The sequence below is a fragment of the Zootoca vivipara genome, chromosome 1 (genome assembly GCF_963506605.1).
Source record: "Zootoca vivipara chromosome 1, rZooViv1.1, whole genome shotgun sequence".
In the NCBI taxonomy this organism is placed as follows: Eukaryota; Metazoa; Chordata; class Lepidosauria; order Squamata; family Lacertidae; genus Zootoca; species Zootoca vivipara.
The window spans coordinates 31,818,797-31,834,005 of NC_083276.1; the positions used below are offsets into that span (position 1 = coordinate 31,818,797).

At 40.0% G+C, this 15,209-nt stretch overlaps 1 protein-coding gene across 1 annotated transcript in view; it reads right to left on the bottom strand.

Moving 5' to 3' along the window:
- The window catches only part of MIPOL1 (mirror-image polydactyly 1), a 165,563-nt gene that overhangs the window by 121,754 nt on the left and 28,600 nt on the right, over window positions 1-15,209 (bottom strand). Inside the window, exons 6-8 of the mRNA XM_035109093.2 lie at window positions 8,402-8,531; window positions 5,038-5,071; window positions 4,607-4,777 (exon numbers count right to left, since the gene is read on the bottom strand). Coding sequence (XP_034964984.1) covers window positions 4,607-4,777; window positions 5,038-5,071; window positions 8,402-8,531 — 335 coding nt within the window. The remainder of the gene's footprint in view (window positions 1-4,606; window positions 4,778-5,037; window positions 5,072-8,401; window positions 8,532-15,209) is intronic.

Genomic DNA, 15,209 nt, shown 5'->3' on the forward strand with positions numbered 1-15,209 from the left:
ACTCAATAGCCATTTCCTGGTCAGGGTAAATCACTCAATAGGACTGATCCAGTACATGCAAGAAAACAGTAAGTGCAGCTGGTTTCCAAATAAGGGAAGGGTGGGGTTATAGCTGAATAACCCATGAAGAGCTACCAGGGGTCAAGAAACTATTGAATAATAAAATGCACTTCTATTTAAACATGCTGCACTGTGTAGGAACATGACACTCATTGCAGGTTTTCAGCTTGTGCATTACCTATCTCCAGATTACAGGCTGGACTGGGCTACACCTGTGCCTGCATCTATCCCTTACTCATGGTAGGAAGAAAGAACACACCTTGCCTACCAACCTTACTAGGGTACTGGCCCCACCTCCACTGTCATCAGATGCACAAGTGAGAAAACTATTCAAGAGTTTATAGGACCTATGTGCATAAAATCCAACTCAGAGAGTCTCATTCTGCGTGGCCGATATTTCAAGTAAAGTCCAGGAATGAACTGCGACAAGCATCCTGAGATGGCAGGGTTGTCAGACTCTCATACGCCACCAGCTATATGGGATGGATATGAAAAAAAGCACCATCCAATCTGACCCTAAATCAGATACTTATGCTTATAACTAGAAGAGGCTTCCACATAGCTTCCATAATCCAACCTTCTCTAAACCTCCACCATGCTTATGCTTTCACAGGGAATGGTCGCCTATTTATCTTTTTTAAAAAACAACAACAACCAAACAGTATAGATGGGATTCAACTTTGGTTCAGTCTCATGAATTCTTGCTAAACCTTATTTCTTGTGCAGTGTGAGTGGAGAAGCATTATTTTGTAAACTCAGTTCCCAAATGAAAACAAAACAAAAACCCAAACCAAGAACAGAAATATTTTTCCGCAGATCCACCAATGACTCAGCCAGTTCACAACCATTCATCTCAATGTTAGCACAATGAAGGATCAGCGACTGCTTAATCCTTTCCTTATGTCAAGATGAGAATCCTTCTTTTTATTCACTTTGCAGGTCAGTTGTGAGACAGCATTAATGCAAAGTAGCTAAAAGTTATTATACAGCACACTCTCTAAAGAGAATAAATGGTGTGTGTGCAGGGAAGAGATACAGATAAACAATCTAATAGTGAAATTCTGACAGGTCTGATGCAATAAAAGTTATCACCGGCAGGCACTGCTACCACCGAGAAGTCCATAAAAATGCATTGCACTTAAGTGTAATGCGTATCAGGTAGAACAGTACTGCTTGGGATCAAATATTTGGAGTGCAGTATACTTAAGATAAAAAAGGCATTTATGGCCTGCACTATCTCCTTGAAACTTCCAGTGTGCTATACTGACAAATGTACAAATCAGGTGCCAGGAAAACAGTGCCAAGAAAATGCCTCCGGATTAATGGCCTTTACTATTAAGACTGTATTTAATATTTCGGACTGTGTCTTTCGGCTCAAAAGAGATTCACAATTCACATCCACAGTTGAGAGTCTAAGTTGCTTAAGACCCAGTAGTCAGGTACATCTTGTTGGAAAGCATATTGTGACCAGAAAGGCTGAACAAACCAAAGCTGTCACCAACCAAATATAGCAATCCCCTCTTCTTGGGTGGTCATCTTCTCTCTTACTTTTAGTGGTCTGTATTAAAAAATACAGCGTGTAAAAAGCAGTTCAAAACAAAAGATTCTACTGCATTTCCCAGAGGCAAATCATTCTGCAATTTAAGTTATAAGTATATTCTGATGGGTGAAGTAGACTAGAGGAACAGAAAGCAACTACTAACACATTTCATTTTCAATCAGTAAGCGAAAATGTGGATCACAGTATCAGTAAGTTTTCACAGAATTCAAAACAACACAAGAATATAATCTTGAATCCAGAGATACATGAATGGATATTGCTGGTTTTCTCCCACATATCTGTCCCTGCAAAGGTATACCTGACCCTCATCAGGTGCTCCTTGCAGAGGCTACAACCAAGTTTAACAGCATCTCCCCACCTACTCAATGAGCAGAAGTATCTTCCACTCACAGAGTGCAACGTAGGTTCTTTGGATCCAAGCCAGATACTGGATGAGACCAAAGTCAATATTCTTTATCCACTCAGTGGCCAGCCAAATATCTCTGAAAGCTTACATGCAAGATATGAAGACTAAGGTTACCCCCACCTAACTATCAGACTATACTGGCTGTATTCAGAAATCATGTTATACTATGGTTTAGTAAGGCATGAATAACCGGGAAGACGAGTTGAAAATATTTTCCTTCCATTTTTAATTAATCACAGCCTGGAATTTCATCTAGACCCAGAACTCTAGTTAACATTAACTACACTTAACATAAATAAGCCAGCTTAAAAAAACCCCAAAACCCATTATTTTAAACTAGTTGGCTGGAAACTAACCATTGTTAATGTTATCCACAATTTGTTAGGGTTGGAAGTCTTGACAAATCAGTTAACTTAAAAAGGTGGATGCAAAAGTTTCAGAACTCTTCTTCCTGGCGAGAAGTACATAAGCCAAGGAGGAGGACAGGCTTGTTCAAAGTTCATCAAACCGTAGCTTTGTGTATGTCCAAATGCAGTCACTATCTCTGAACATGAGGGTTCCATCACGTAACAATCAAAAACAGTCCCCAATACAGCTGATAAAGACTAATACCCATCACATCCTGCGGTAATGAGTCCTGTAAGTTAATTAGGCATTTTATGAAGTACTTATTTTTCTCTACCTTGAATGACTGTCTATGACTTACAACAGATGACTTTAGGTTCTCAGAGAGAATAATTTTGTTCTATTCTTTCCAGACCCCCCCCCTTGGGGGACCCCATCCGTATCATTGGGAGGTTGGGGGAATTGCAGAAGCAGAACATTGCTTCCACCCACTTCCTTCAGTGGGAGCCTTTGTCCTGTGGATTTCTGATGAGATATTTACTGATAGTTTTTGTAGATGCCACAGGCACCAAACTACTAGGCTTTAGTACAGTGGTACCTCTACTTACGAATTTAATGCGTTCCGAACGCACATTTGTAAGTCGAAAAAATTGGTAAGTCGAATCCCATAGGAATGCATTGGGAGAAAAAATCGTAAGTAGAAGCAACCCTATCTAAAAATTCTTAAGTAGAAAAAATCCTACCTAAACCACATCCAAGATGGCGGACGGCGCTCCATTCGTAAGTAGAAACATTTGTAAGTAGAGTTATTCGTAAGTAGAGGTACCACTGTAGATGCCTCATTTCAGAGAAGAAACTTCTCACCAATTGCGTGTAGTCCTTTCTCTGCCCGCAACTCTCCTCCTCGGGGCTTTGCGGATCATAGCTATCATCCTCTGTGATTCTCATATGCACTTGTCCTGTTCCAGTGTGGCCAATCCTTCTTTCTCAGTGCATCCTCCTTCCCGCGCCAATTCACCAGTGCAAGCCTCAGTGGTTCAATCACGTCATTTCCCTCCAATCAGATTGCAAGATGATGTACTTCAGGAGGGCTTGGCTTGGCTTGGCCTGGCCAGCTGTTGCACACCATAGTCCCTCTTCCTTGTGGGCAATTTCTGGAATAGCCAAGCCCAGCACCACCAACTGAGAATATCCTGCAAACAGAGCATTGGATCTAGAGATCCTGTGTGTGGCGTTCTACTCAAAGAATGTAGGCACTGTTTGTCTCTTCTCTTTTCTCCTGCACCCCCATGTGCCCTGTAAACCTGATCCTTGAAAGTCAGAGAACCCTCTCAAAACAACATGGGAAGTTGCATAGGAAGCGGTTGGTGAAATCAATGAAAACCGTCTCCCCTCCCACGTCTGTGAGCCTCTGATGAATCACCGCCAGTTCTTCCGTAAATGGAAGCCTTTCTCATTGTGGAATAGTTGCTCTGAATCCAAGTCTAGCAATATCCCGGCGCCACTGCCCCATAGGATCCTGTGACAAACCTATTCACCTCTATGCTTCATAAAATTAATGTGAAATATTCATGATGCATCCATGATGAGTGCCCTTACATCCCATTTCACACTGGAATGGAGGGAATCGCAGGCAAATAGGCCCCATTCTTCAGTAAAGCAACACTGGGGGGGGGGGGAGTGGTTCACAATACAAATGTGAACCTTGCTGATTCACATTTATACCATGATCTCCTCTAAAACCCAAGTCTCTCCCAACAGCACTTGAACCTAAGCTCCTTCTTCATGTAATGTATTTATACATTCGTTTTTACACATACAGTTGTGTTTTTTTAAGTCCCCTTCATCTCGGTCTGTATTTCTTTACACTTTTCTGTGTTGAATGTCATTTTATCCCATTAAATTTCCCACCTCAACTTCCCATCTTGGATTTTAATCTTAGCCTCCTGTGTGATCAAGGTTTCTGTTCTTACCGCCTTTCTCTAATTATCTCATGCGTTATTATTCTGAACAGTGGCTTAGAAAAGAATAGGACGTCTCCTTTTTATATTATTCTTATTTCACTACAGTGTGACAACAATAATTTCCTTGGGTGGTTTTCAGCACAAGGAAGTTTTCTCTTAAGAAGTTAAAACCTTAAAACAGGAAAGCAATTCCATTTTTCCCGGCCGTGAAGAGAAGGGGGTGAGTGGGTATCTCCCGACAAATCCTTTTATAAAATAATGTGGACTTACTTGAGCCAATGCAGCGTCTCGCTCTTCTATCACTGCATTCATTTCTTCAGCTATTATTTTCTTTTTCCGTTCCTGGGTCCTGTATATTCGATCGACAATTTCAGCTCCACTCCTCCATATCGCCATCCCGGTGTCTGCATTGTTTATTCTGTTCAGTAATTCCTGTAATGTCTACCAACAGCATTTTATGTTAGTCAGACATGAAGTTTTAATATATTTTATTTAATATGGGGTTTTAATTAATAGGCACATGTGAATTGTAAATTGACTGAGTGAAGTTATTGAATTTTCATACTGCAGCAAAGATGTACATTATTAGTGTGTCAATTCTTCTTCCCCCCCACATCTTAGTTCCTGAAACCCACTCAATTGAACTTAAGCCTCTAAGATATAAGACTGACATCAAGAAATCTCCTCAGAGAATGGCTTACCATGTCATTTTCTTCAGGGTTAATATTTTCTAGCCTAGGAAAAAGGGACACAGAAAGCCTGATCAGTAGCATTTCCTTAGTGCAGCAAAATGAGTTCACTTTTTAAATCTTTAGAACCTCAAGTAATTTCATTCTACTAGTCTTTAGAGTCAACCATGACATGGAACATATTAAAGTGCCACCGGCTCGATTCCATCTTTCAATAATACTCCATATCTTCAGGTACTGACTTCAGAATGTTAAGTTATTAATGTTTACTGCTATATATGACTACAAGGATCAATTGTTCATATGTGCTTAGATGAAGAAAGTTCCCCAGCGACAGGAGCACAGGTGCTCTTATTTATTTATTTATTTCTGGGCCCACAACTTTCACCAGAAATTTATATATTTTAATTTTGCTTAATGCACCCCCAAAAAATAATAATAAAAGAAAGCAAACACCAGCACTCCAATCCTAAACATATTTACTTGGAAGTAAGTCTCACTGCCTTTAATGGCACTTACTTCCAAGTAGGTTTGTGTAGGATTGCAGCCCAAAGCGATGGAAAGGAGGATGACGTTGTCTTACTATGTTTTCTGCTACTCAGCGGGTCAGAAAATAAGAAAGAACTTTATTTTAAAAACTCTTTCAGCCCAGCTGAAATGTGTGTGTAAAGCTAAGCCATTAAAGGTCTCCATCCATCAATTCTTGAACAGCCCCACTTTTACAAAAAAAATGTTGTTAGTAGCTTTACAGCTCTGTCAAGACCATTCTGCATAGCTGCAGACAGAAAGCTAATGAGTTTGCACTAACTGGATCCCACCCCATTTTAATAAGACAAATGCTGGAATTCAGTCATAACACAGTTAAGCAGGTTATACAAGACTTTCTGACTCACTCTCTCTCTCTCTCCAAATTGTTAATTTGATTGAACCAGCTTTTCACTCAATGTAATGAACCCACTTTTTTTAAAAAAGAGAGGGATAAATATAAATAACCCCTAAAAATCAATTTACATGTGTTACCAGGAAAGTTAAAGAAAAGAAAAGAAAAAAGCCAATGTACAAAAAGTTTGCAGTTTGCCCCTTTATCTGCCTCTGTAGAGGATATCTGAATGATATGGGCTCCTGTTAGCAGGGGAGGGGTGAGGAATCAAGAAAGGCTGGCTCACTGGCTGGCTGGCTGCTGTTTGGACAATAATAAGTATAGCTACATGGGCAACTTTGACAAGCATGTTTCTGGACACCGTTTCAAAGGCTGCTGGAAAGGTGAATTTGAGTTCCTAACTTTTCATATTTCCCATTCAATTTTTGATTGACTTTGGATCTGGAACACATTTACCGCATTTCTCCGAAAATAAGCCATACCCCGAAAATAAGCCATACTCCGAAAATAAGCCATACCCAAAAATTAAGCTATAGTGATAGGCAGTTTAACCTTGTAGGCAGTTTAACCTTTTATTACCATACGTAATAAAAGAAAAAGACATCCCCTGAAAATAAGCCACCATGTGTTTTTTTTTAAGGAAAAATAAATATAAGACGGTGTCTTATTTTTGGAGAAACATGGTAGCAGAAATTACAGCAGGAGCCAATACAAAGCTGTGATTGTATAACCCAGGCATCCCCAAACTGCGGCCCTCCGGATGTTTTGGCCTAAAACTCCCATGATTCCTAGCTAACAGGACCAGTGGTCAGGGATGATGGGAATTGTAGTCCAAAACATCTGGAGGGACGCAGTTTGGGGATGCCTGGTATAACCACTAACAGGAACAATACTGATGTACTACCAGCAACAGCTCCATCTTTTGCATTTTGTTTGTGCAGTAGAACAAAACAAGCACAGAGCATCATATCCAACTAAGTCATACACTGAGTAAACCCACTGAAATAAATTGACGTAAGTTAGGCCCTTAAGTTCATCGGTAGCAGTGAATTTTTGAAGCATGAATCAGTTGGGTATGGTCCATAGAAATAATTCTATTTTAAAGTAACATAAGAAATGCTTTTGCAATGCAGAAGGTGCAGGGAGAAGGGGGAATACATGCTTTGATTACTACTACTTAATAAGCAGGTGGGTTTTGCCTTTTCCTGAAGAAAATCATCTACTGGCCTTAAAGGTTTGATTGATTTTCTATATAGGGAAACTTCAGACCGACAGCCTTGTAGTCCAAGCCCTGGACCCTTGCATGAAATGTCACACTTCCTTGATTTATTGCTGAATAAAATCAATACTGGACTTTTCCCTCTATATCCATGGCGATTCACCTTGTTTTCTGTCACGGGAGCAAAACTGTGACCTGAAATCAATAATTAAAACTGCGACAAATAAAGCCAAGACTATCTCCCAGTGTAGCAAAAAATAAAACTCTCGTTGATGCGCTAACAACAGGAACACCCAACTTTTAAGAGAGACAGTGGGGCACTTCACAAGCTGCTCCTCCCCCAACCCCCATGAAGCCCTCTGAGCTGCTACCTCACTAATCTAGGAAACTTGTCATATGGTTGCCAAGAAACCGGCAACCCAGTTGCCTGTCTCCCAGATACAGGATTCAGGGTGGGATGCAACTAACAACTCAGAGGTTTCTTCTTGTGCAATGCGGCCTACCCCCCTCCCCGCCCTGATATTATGTGTGTGTGGGGGGGGAAGGTCAGGAGACTGCCCAGTACAGCATGCGGGGTGGGTGTGGGTGTCGTTCTGTCTTGTTAGCCAAAATGCTTGCCTTGACTGAATTATTACCTTCGCGTGATGCTGAATTTCTCCCTAGTTTGTATCAGGGAACAGCTATACCAGGCATAGGCAAACTCGACCCTCCAGATGTTTTGGGACTACAACTCCCATCATCCCTAGCTAGCAGGTCCAGTGGTCAGGGATGATGGGAATTGTAGTCTCAAAAAACATCTGGAGGGCCGAGTTTGCCTATGCCTGAGATATACCGTATTTTCCCATGTATAAGACGCCCCCATGTATAAGAGGCGTCCTACTTTTGGGGAACCCAAATTTAGAAAATGGGCATATGCACTACTGTGTATAAGATGCCCCCAGATTTTTAACCTTATTTTAAAGTAAAAAACAACAACACTAGTCTTATACATGGAAAAGTACAGTATATAGCACTAATGAAGACTTGGTGGGCTAGTAATAAGGTAGAAGACTATAGCTGTAGTAAGTCAACAATCTTTGCTTCCAAGGCTGACAAGACCTGCAGTGGCCAAGAATAAGAGGCTGAAGAAGGAGATGGGGGATGGGGAGAGTGAAAAACAGTGCATTCAAACATGCATGTTTGTCATGTGGAAAAAAGGAGTCAGATCCAGCAGAGTTCTGGCCCAATACATTTGATCAAGTAGCAGTAAGTTTTACATATGGCAGCCAATTACGTACGTTTCAAAAGATTGTTCCAAGAGTTTCATTCGTTTACATGCATCTTCTCTCTCTTCGTTGGGAATCTTCAGCCTAGCCATAACAGCCTCATCGCGCTCTCGCTGTGCACAATGAATCTCTTCTACTAGAGCTACAATAAAGCAAGAGTTTTAAACATGTAAGTAGGACAGAAACAAACATGCAGGTTTTACCTTTTTGTTTGTGTGTGTGTGTCCTATGATTCCTTGAACATACTGAAAGCAAGGTGAATTTTTCACTAATTTAGAGCAAGCTTGTAATTGTCCAGACTAATGGCTTTTCACTCCACACAGCTAAATCCAGTGATTTTTTTCTTAAAAAAAAAGTTTAGGGGTAGGTACTCTCATTTTCCTACTCATATTGAAATACTGCCCCTCATTCACAAAATGTTTAGGGGTATATGTACCCCTGCGTCCCCCCAGAAAAAAAGCACTGGCTAAATCTGGTGCCTAATCTTTCTTTCTTTCTTTCTTTCTTTCTTTCTTTCTTTCTTTCTTTCTTTCTTTCTTTCTTTCTTTCTTTCCTTCCTTCCTTCCTTCCTTCCTTCCTTCCTTCCTTCCTTCCTTCCTTCCTTCTACAAGTCATACACCTTTTAATTACATCTGTCTCTAAGCAGTGTATAAGTAACTCAATAAAGCAAGATAAAAGTAAGTTAAAACTATGGGATCAGAATTCAGTGAAAATGCTTGCTAAAATAAAATCAAAGTATTCAGTTGGTGCAAGATGTTCAACAGGGAAGGGGGTGCCTTTCTGACCCACAACGGATTTCCATAAATTCCCAAACGTTAGTCTGGACAAATCCCCCCCCCCAAATTAATTTTACTAACGTGGACATAATTCAGAGAGTCTAGGCTACTGGCCTTCATCTGTCTGATCTAAGGCGAGTTGAAGCAGTAGCACTACCAACCATACAAATACCTTTATTTCATTTCATTTCATAAAAGTTTGTACGCTGCTTGACTGCAAAAAGCCTCCAAGCGAATGAAACAATAACATCACCAGCGAAAAGAGTCAAAAGCAACTGTTTAAAACATTCAACAAAAAATAAATTAATTAAAATGCACAATGAAGAAAAATCAGATTAAAATACACGCCGACATTCTACACACCTGGGCAGGCAAACAAAAAGTGTTTCTGGCAGGCGGCAAAAAGAATACAGTGAAGCTGCCTGCCTTATGTCAACAGGCAGGGAGTTGTAAAATGTAGGTGCTGCCACATTAAATATCAATTTCTTACAAATGTGGAAGGGCTAGGATATGGCACCTGTAGCAATGCCAGTTTTTCAGATCAAAGGGGTTGAGAGGGCAGACACGGGATAAGGCGGTTTCATAGGTAAACTGGTCTCAAGTTGCCAAGGGCTTTATATATATAATTTTTAAAAAAATTAAGATATGGGTTCCCAAATATATGTTTGAGTTAACAGTGTGTCCCAGGTCTGAAAAGGCTGGAGATCATTGCTGTAGGCCTGTCTAGAGGACTGAGACACCCAAATGAAGTGCATTTAATTTGTATTCTATTTTATTTGTTTTTGTATTGTAGTTTAGTTATTTGTTTTTAGTTATTATGTAAAATTAATAATGTATTTTTAGATAGATGGTTGGGTGGACACTCGCCTGCATCTCTCCTTGTCATCCTAGAGTCTCTTGGTGGCAGGAGGTGGTTCTGGGGGGAGGGAGAGTGGGGTGGGGACAAACCCAATTATAAAGTGGACCACCTTCGACTGCCCACTTTTCAGGGGACTCCCTCGTGGCAGGAGGGGGCTCGTGGAGGGGGGGGTAGAAGAAGGTGGATAATACGTTGTGTATGTGTATGTTTTTTCTTTATTATGTAAAATCAATAAAAATTTATTTAAAAAAGAAGAAAAAGAAGTGCATTTAATTTTTTAAGCACATGCTGCGTCCTTGCTGTCAAACGAGACAAGCCGCTGCTACCAACACCACTCTCTCCACCCCGTCACTTATTTCTGGTAACAACTGGAAAAAGAAGATGCCTTCTGTGAGCTCGTTGCACTAAATTTCTCTACTCCTGTTGCACTTCTATTGGCTGATTTTGGAGGTGTGAACAGTAACTATGCTGGTATAATGCTATATGGCAGGTGTCAGCAAACATTTTCAGCAGGGGGCCAGTCCACTGTCCCTAAGACCTTGTGGGGAGCCGGACTATATTTTGGAAAAAAATTAATAATGAATGAATTCCTATGCCCCACAAACAACCCAGAGATGCATTTTAAATAAAATCACACATTCTACTCATGTAAAAACACCACGCAGGCCCCACAAATAACCCAGAGATGCATTTTAAATAAAAGGACACATTCTACTCAAGTAAAAACATGCTGGTTACCGGACCATCCGCGGGCCAGATTTAGAAGGCATTTGGGCCGGATCTGGCCCTCGGGACTTAGTTTGCCTACCCATGCTATATGGGCTTTGAGGAGATGTGTGAAATAGATGTGGACCTGCTTCTCAATGGCGGTGTCCACGCATCCCAGCTTAGATTGGCATTTAGCTTCAAGAGTGGCTTTTATATGTGGCAGGAAGGGCAAAGGTGTTTCTTTGAAAAAAGAAAAATCCAAAAGTTAACAGAGTAATGGAATGATTTAGGTTATGGGTTAATATCTACCGAAACATTTGCACCCTCACCAAACATTTACCACTAAAAAGTCATACAATATCATTAATAGACTTCTATTGGCTGCAACCATCTTGGCTGGGAGGGCAGGGCCCTGGCTGACTCCAGCTGCAGAAGCTGAGGCTGCTGAACAGACTACTGGGTTGGGGTCTGTTTAGGGGATTTTGTTGTGGAGGGGTTGTTGTTCATTTTTTGCATCTTTATTGTGGAGCTTATGGTTTATGGGGCAATTGTTCAATTTGCTTGTGTACTTCTGGATGTTTTGTTTATTGTTTATGACTACTTCTGTTATGTTTGTAGTTATGCAATTATTTTATATGCCATAAGCCGCTTTGATTTTAATTTTGGAAAGGTGGAAAATGATTGAAAAATGATTGATTGATTGCTTTTATTTAATGCAAATGTATACAGGCAACCCCCCCATTTATGTGTGGGTTATGTTCCAAGGCATCGTGCATGTCAGTGAAATCAGGTATATTTGAAACACCATTGGAAAATCCTGCAAAAAAAAACCCCTGCTCCACCCCCTTTTGTGGCATTTTCAGGTCACTTCCGGGTTTGGTGTAGTCGCACACATATTGAACACATGTAAATGGGTGTGCGCGCCTGTAATATCATTTTATTTAACAAATCTGTACGTCCTAAAAGCACGCTAGACTATTTTTCTTCTCCAAACATTATCCAAGCAGTTTCTCCTGATTTCTGAGCAAGGTTTGTTTGTGTTGCAGCATTACACTGTCAACCTGATTCTTGAACCAACCTGGGACAATGGATAAAAGCAAAGGACTTGGGAGGAGAGATACAATTTAAAATCCATGCAGGTCACTAATCACTATCTGCCTAACTAACCTATCTCATACAAATATGGTGGTAAGAAAACACCTGCCATTGTGATCTCATTGGAGAAAGATGGAATGCAAAATGTAACAGATAAATAAGTTCCCTCAATGCAAGCGCTATGGGTTAAGACGCAAAACTAATGTTGCCATGCCACTCAGCACTGGTAAGACCACACACAGAATACTTTATTCACTTTGGAGCACTAAGTTCAAGGACTTTGACAAGCTGGAGAGTCACTGAGATAAAGGGTCCAGAAGTCAATTCATAAAAGGGTAGGCAAAAATAAATTAGATATGTTAAGCCTAGGCAGAGGGAAGCAGTGAGTATATTAAAAAGAGTATCACTGAGAAGAGGGGCAAGCTGTTTGAGTCCATGCACTGGAGACCAAGCAAAATCTAAAACCTGGTTTTACATTACAGAGATGCTGATTTAAGTTAAGTATCAGATAAATAGAAGTATGGACTTCAGTGTTAAGAAACCTGTTCACAGCTCGGAGCACCAAATGGGGCAGGATAGCTTACTGAAGAGGAGGAGGAGGAGTTTGGATTTGATATCCCGCTTTATCACTACCCGAAGGAGTCTCAAAGCGGCTAACAATCTCACAAGAAGTGATCACAAAGATCACAGTTTCAATGGAGCTACCGCAGCAAACCTTTTGTACATGTGAATCAGTTTCTTTAAATCACGGGCATTGCGAACTTTCGATAAAAGCCGGCATCATTTTCATTGATTTCATTCATTTAATGCATTAATAAACCACTCCATGGCATGGCGTTGCTGAAGCAGTGCACAATATAAAAATAAAGCACAGAAGCACAACCTCTAGAAAAATTAAATCACTTCAGCAAACTCCCAAAACTGTAAAATCTCAACCCTGCCCAGAGCCAGTTTAAGGGGGTGCAAGGGGCACGTGAGGGGAGGGAGGGGTGGGGAAGGCCCCACTGCGCTAACAGAAGTCCTTGTGCGGATTTCTGCTTGTGGGTCCCATTAGTTGAATCCAACCCTTTAAAACCATTTCTGCAGGTTTGCAATTAAATGACTAGGTTACACCTCCGGTAAAGATTTCTTAGACAAAAGGGTTTTCAGTAAGTGCCTAAACATCATGACTCTAGGCACCTGTCTAATTTTGGCTGCTCCAGGGAGGCTGCAGCTGCTACATTAAAATCCCGCTTTCTAATCCGAGCGCGCTCCACAGGTGCATTGGGGCAGTGCAGCTGATGGGGTGATGCAGTCTAATAGGTAACCTGCTTCCGACTTGTCCGACAGAGAACTCTGGAAGGAAAAGAAAGTGACCTGCTATGAAGATTTCTGGGTAGGATATAGTACTTCAGTGGAACTACTGGCAAGGACTTTTAGGACTCTTGTTCCAAAGTCACCTTTATTATTTCCTGGAACACCAAGGTTTACCTTGGCAACAATATTTCAGCCAAGCCTAGTATGTTTAAGTTTTTTCTTTTTCTTTCTAAAAAACGACATTTTAATTGAAATGTGAAGCTTATTGAAGTCAACGTGCTTTCAATGTCAGGGGCTAATGATATGCAAAGTGAAGGGAGGGAGATAAGGAATTGGCCAAAGTTAAGCACGCTTAAGCCCATTGATTTCAATGTAAGTATTGAGCGTGACTACAACTCAGCAGTTCAAACAAATCAACACGAGTGCATTTTGCTTCATAAATGATAGAAACATAAATTTCCAAATTATTAAAATGTATTTTAGGTTATTTGTAACAAGATTACTATATCAGCATTTGCATCTTACACCTGGAATAACGGAGGCAAACTTAATACCCAGTCTACAAAAATGATTTCCCCCTCCAGAAATATAATTGTCCCAAATCCATCAAGTCTAACAGACTTGTAGTTTTGGGATAGATAATAACTGTAAACAGGCAGTTTCTGTAAGGTACATAGCCATTTCAAAGTTCACTTAGAAAATCAACATAGCATTTTAGCTGGAATTTGCTCATTAAATACCCATAACTGTAATGCAAATTATGCTGGAATGAATAAGGCAAATACATATGCTTCTTTCTTTTTATTAAATGTAAAACCTGCTGTTAATTACATTGGCTATGTCATATAAACTTTTCTCTTTTAACTATTAAACGGAAGTCTTTACAAAAGTCATTAGAGATCCTCATTCTTTGACTTGTATAAATTTCAATATTTGTTCAGTAAAGGTTCACAGCAGTTAAATTACATTAACAAATATTATTAGCTACTATGTAAGCCAACTAAGTAAAATACTTATATTGCAGGTAAAACAAATCATTGGGTGTTTACGATAATATTTGGATATGTCCATTTTTAAACAAGCTTATCAAATACCCTGTAATTCTTAGTCAAATGAGAGAGACTCAAAGTAGATCTTTTCCCCCAAATGCTCAAATTTGTTTAGTAAGCTAATTGTTTTCTAATATAGGATAGAGCAAATATGAAGAAGCTGAACCATTCGGAGTATGAGTTTACTGAGTCAAAGCAGTGTACATATTTTCTTAGTTAAACCTGATTCGGTTGGCAAACCTTTCGGCCACACTTTTTAGCTACCTTTAAAATACAGTAGTAGCAAGAGAGGGTGTTAGAAATCATGCTAGTATAAACATTGGTTCATGATTCTCCAAACAACAGAACCTTGGAGAGGAGATGGGTGAGAGGAAGAGGGGGGGGGGCATTTCCCAGAAAAGATGTCTGTTTGCTGATTTCTTCGGGGTCATCTGGATAAATATAGAAACTGAACTGACGACAGAAAAAAGGGGATATTAAAAAAAAACACTTGCAAAACTCGTACGGTTTGGATTTTTTTTAGGACTTAAAACAGCCAACAGCTAAGGTCTACAAGTAAATATAATGCACAGAACTCTTAACTCCGTACTACACCACACTGCGACTTAATTGTTGCAGATTATTTCTTGCAAAAAATCCATTAAATCCTTTTTTTTTTTTGCAAAATGAGAATACCACCTACAATTTCTCCTTTCTGCAAGAAAAATAAAAAAAATAACAAAAAAGGCACATAAAATGTCAACATCTTTAGAAGCAGCTCCCTCCCACATTTCTACCCCCCCTTCTAGTGTGTACATTTTCTAAGTTTTCTTAGTAGTTCTGATTGCAATCGTTGCTTAGGTATCGTCAGTAAGTTAAAAGAAAGAAAGAAAGAAAGAAAGAAAGAAAGAAAGAAAGAAATTTGCTGCAATAATGAGGAGACTGTTGTGAGTAGTTTTGTGATTTTGGATTTAGTATTCAGGATTAGGGGCTGTTGAACTCTGGGTGACCTAGGATTTTCCTTAGAGCTGGTGAAGGAATGATCACAGGACTTCTAA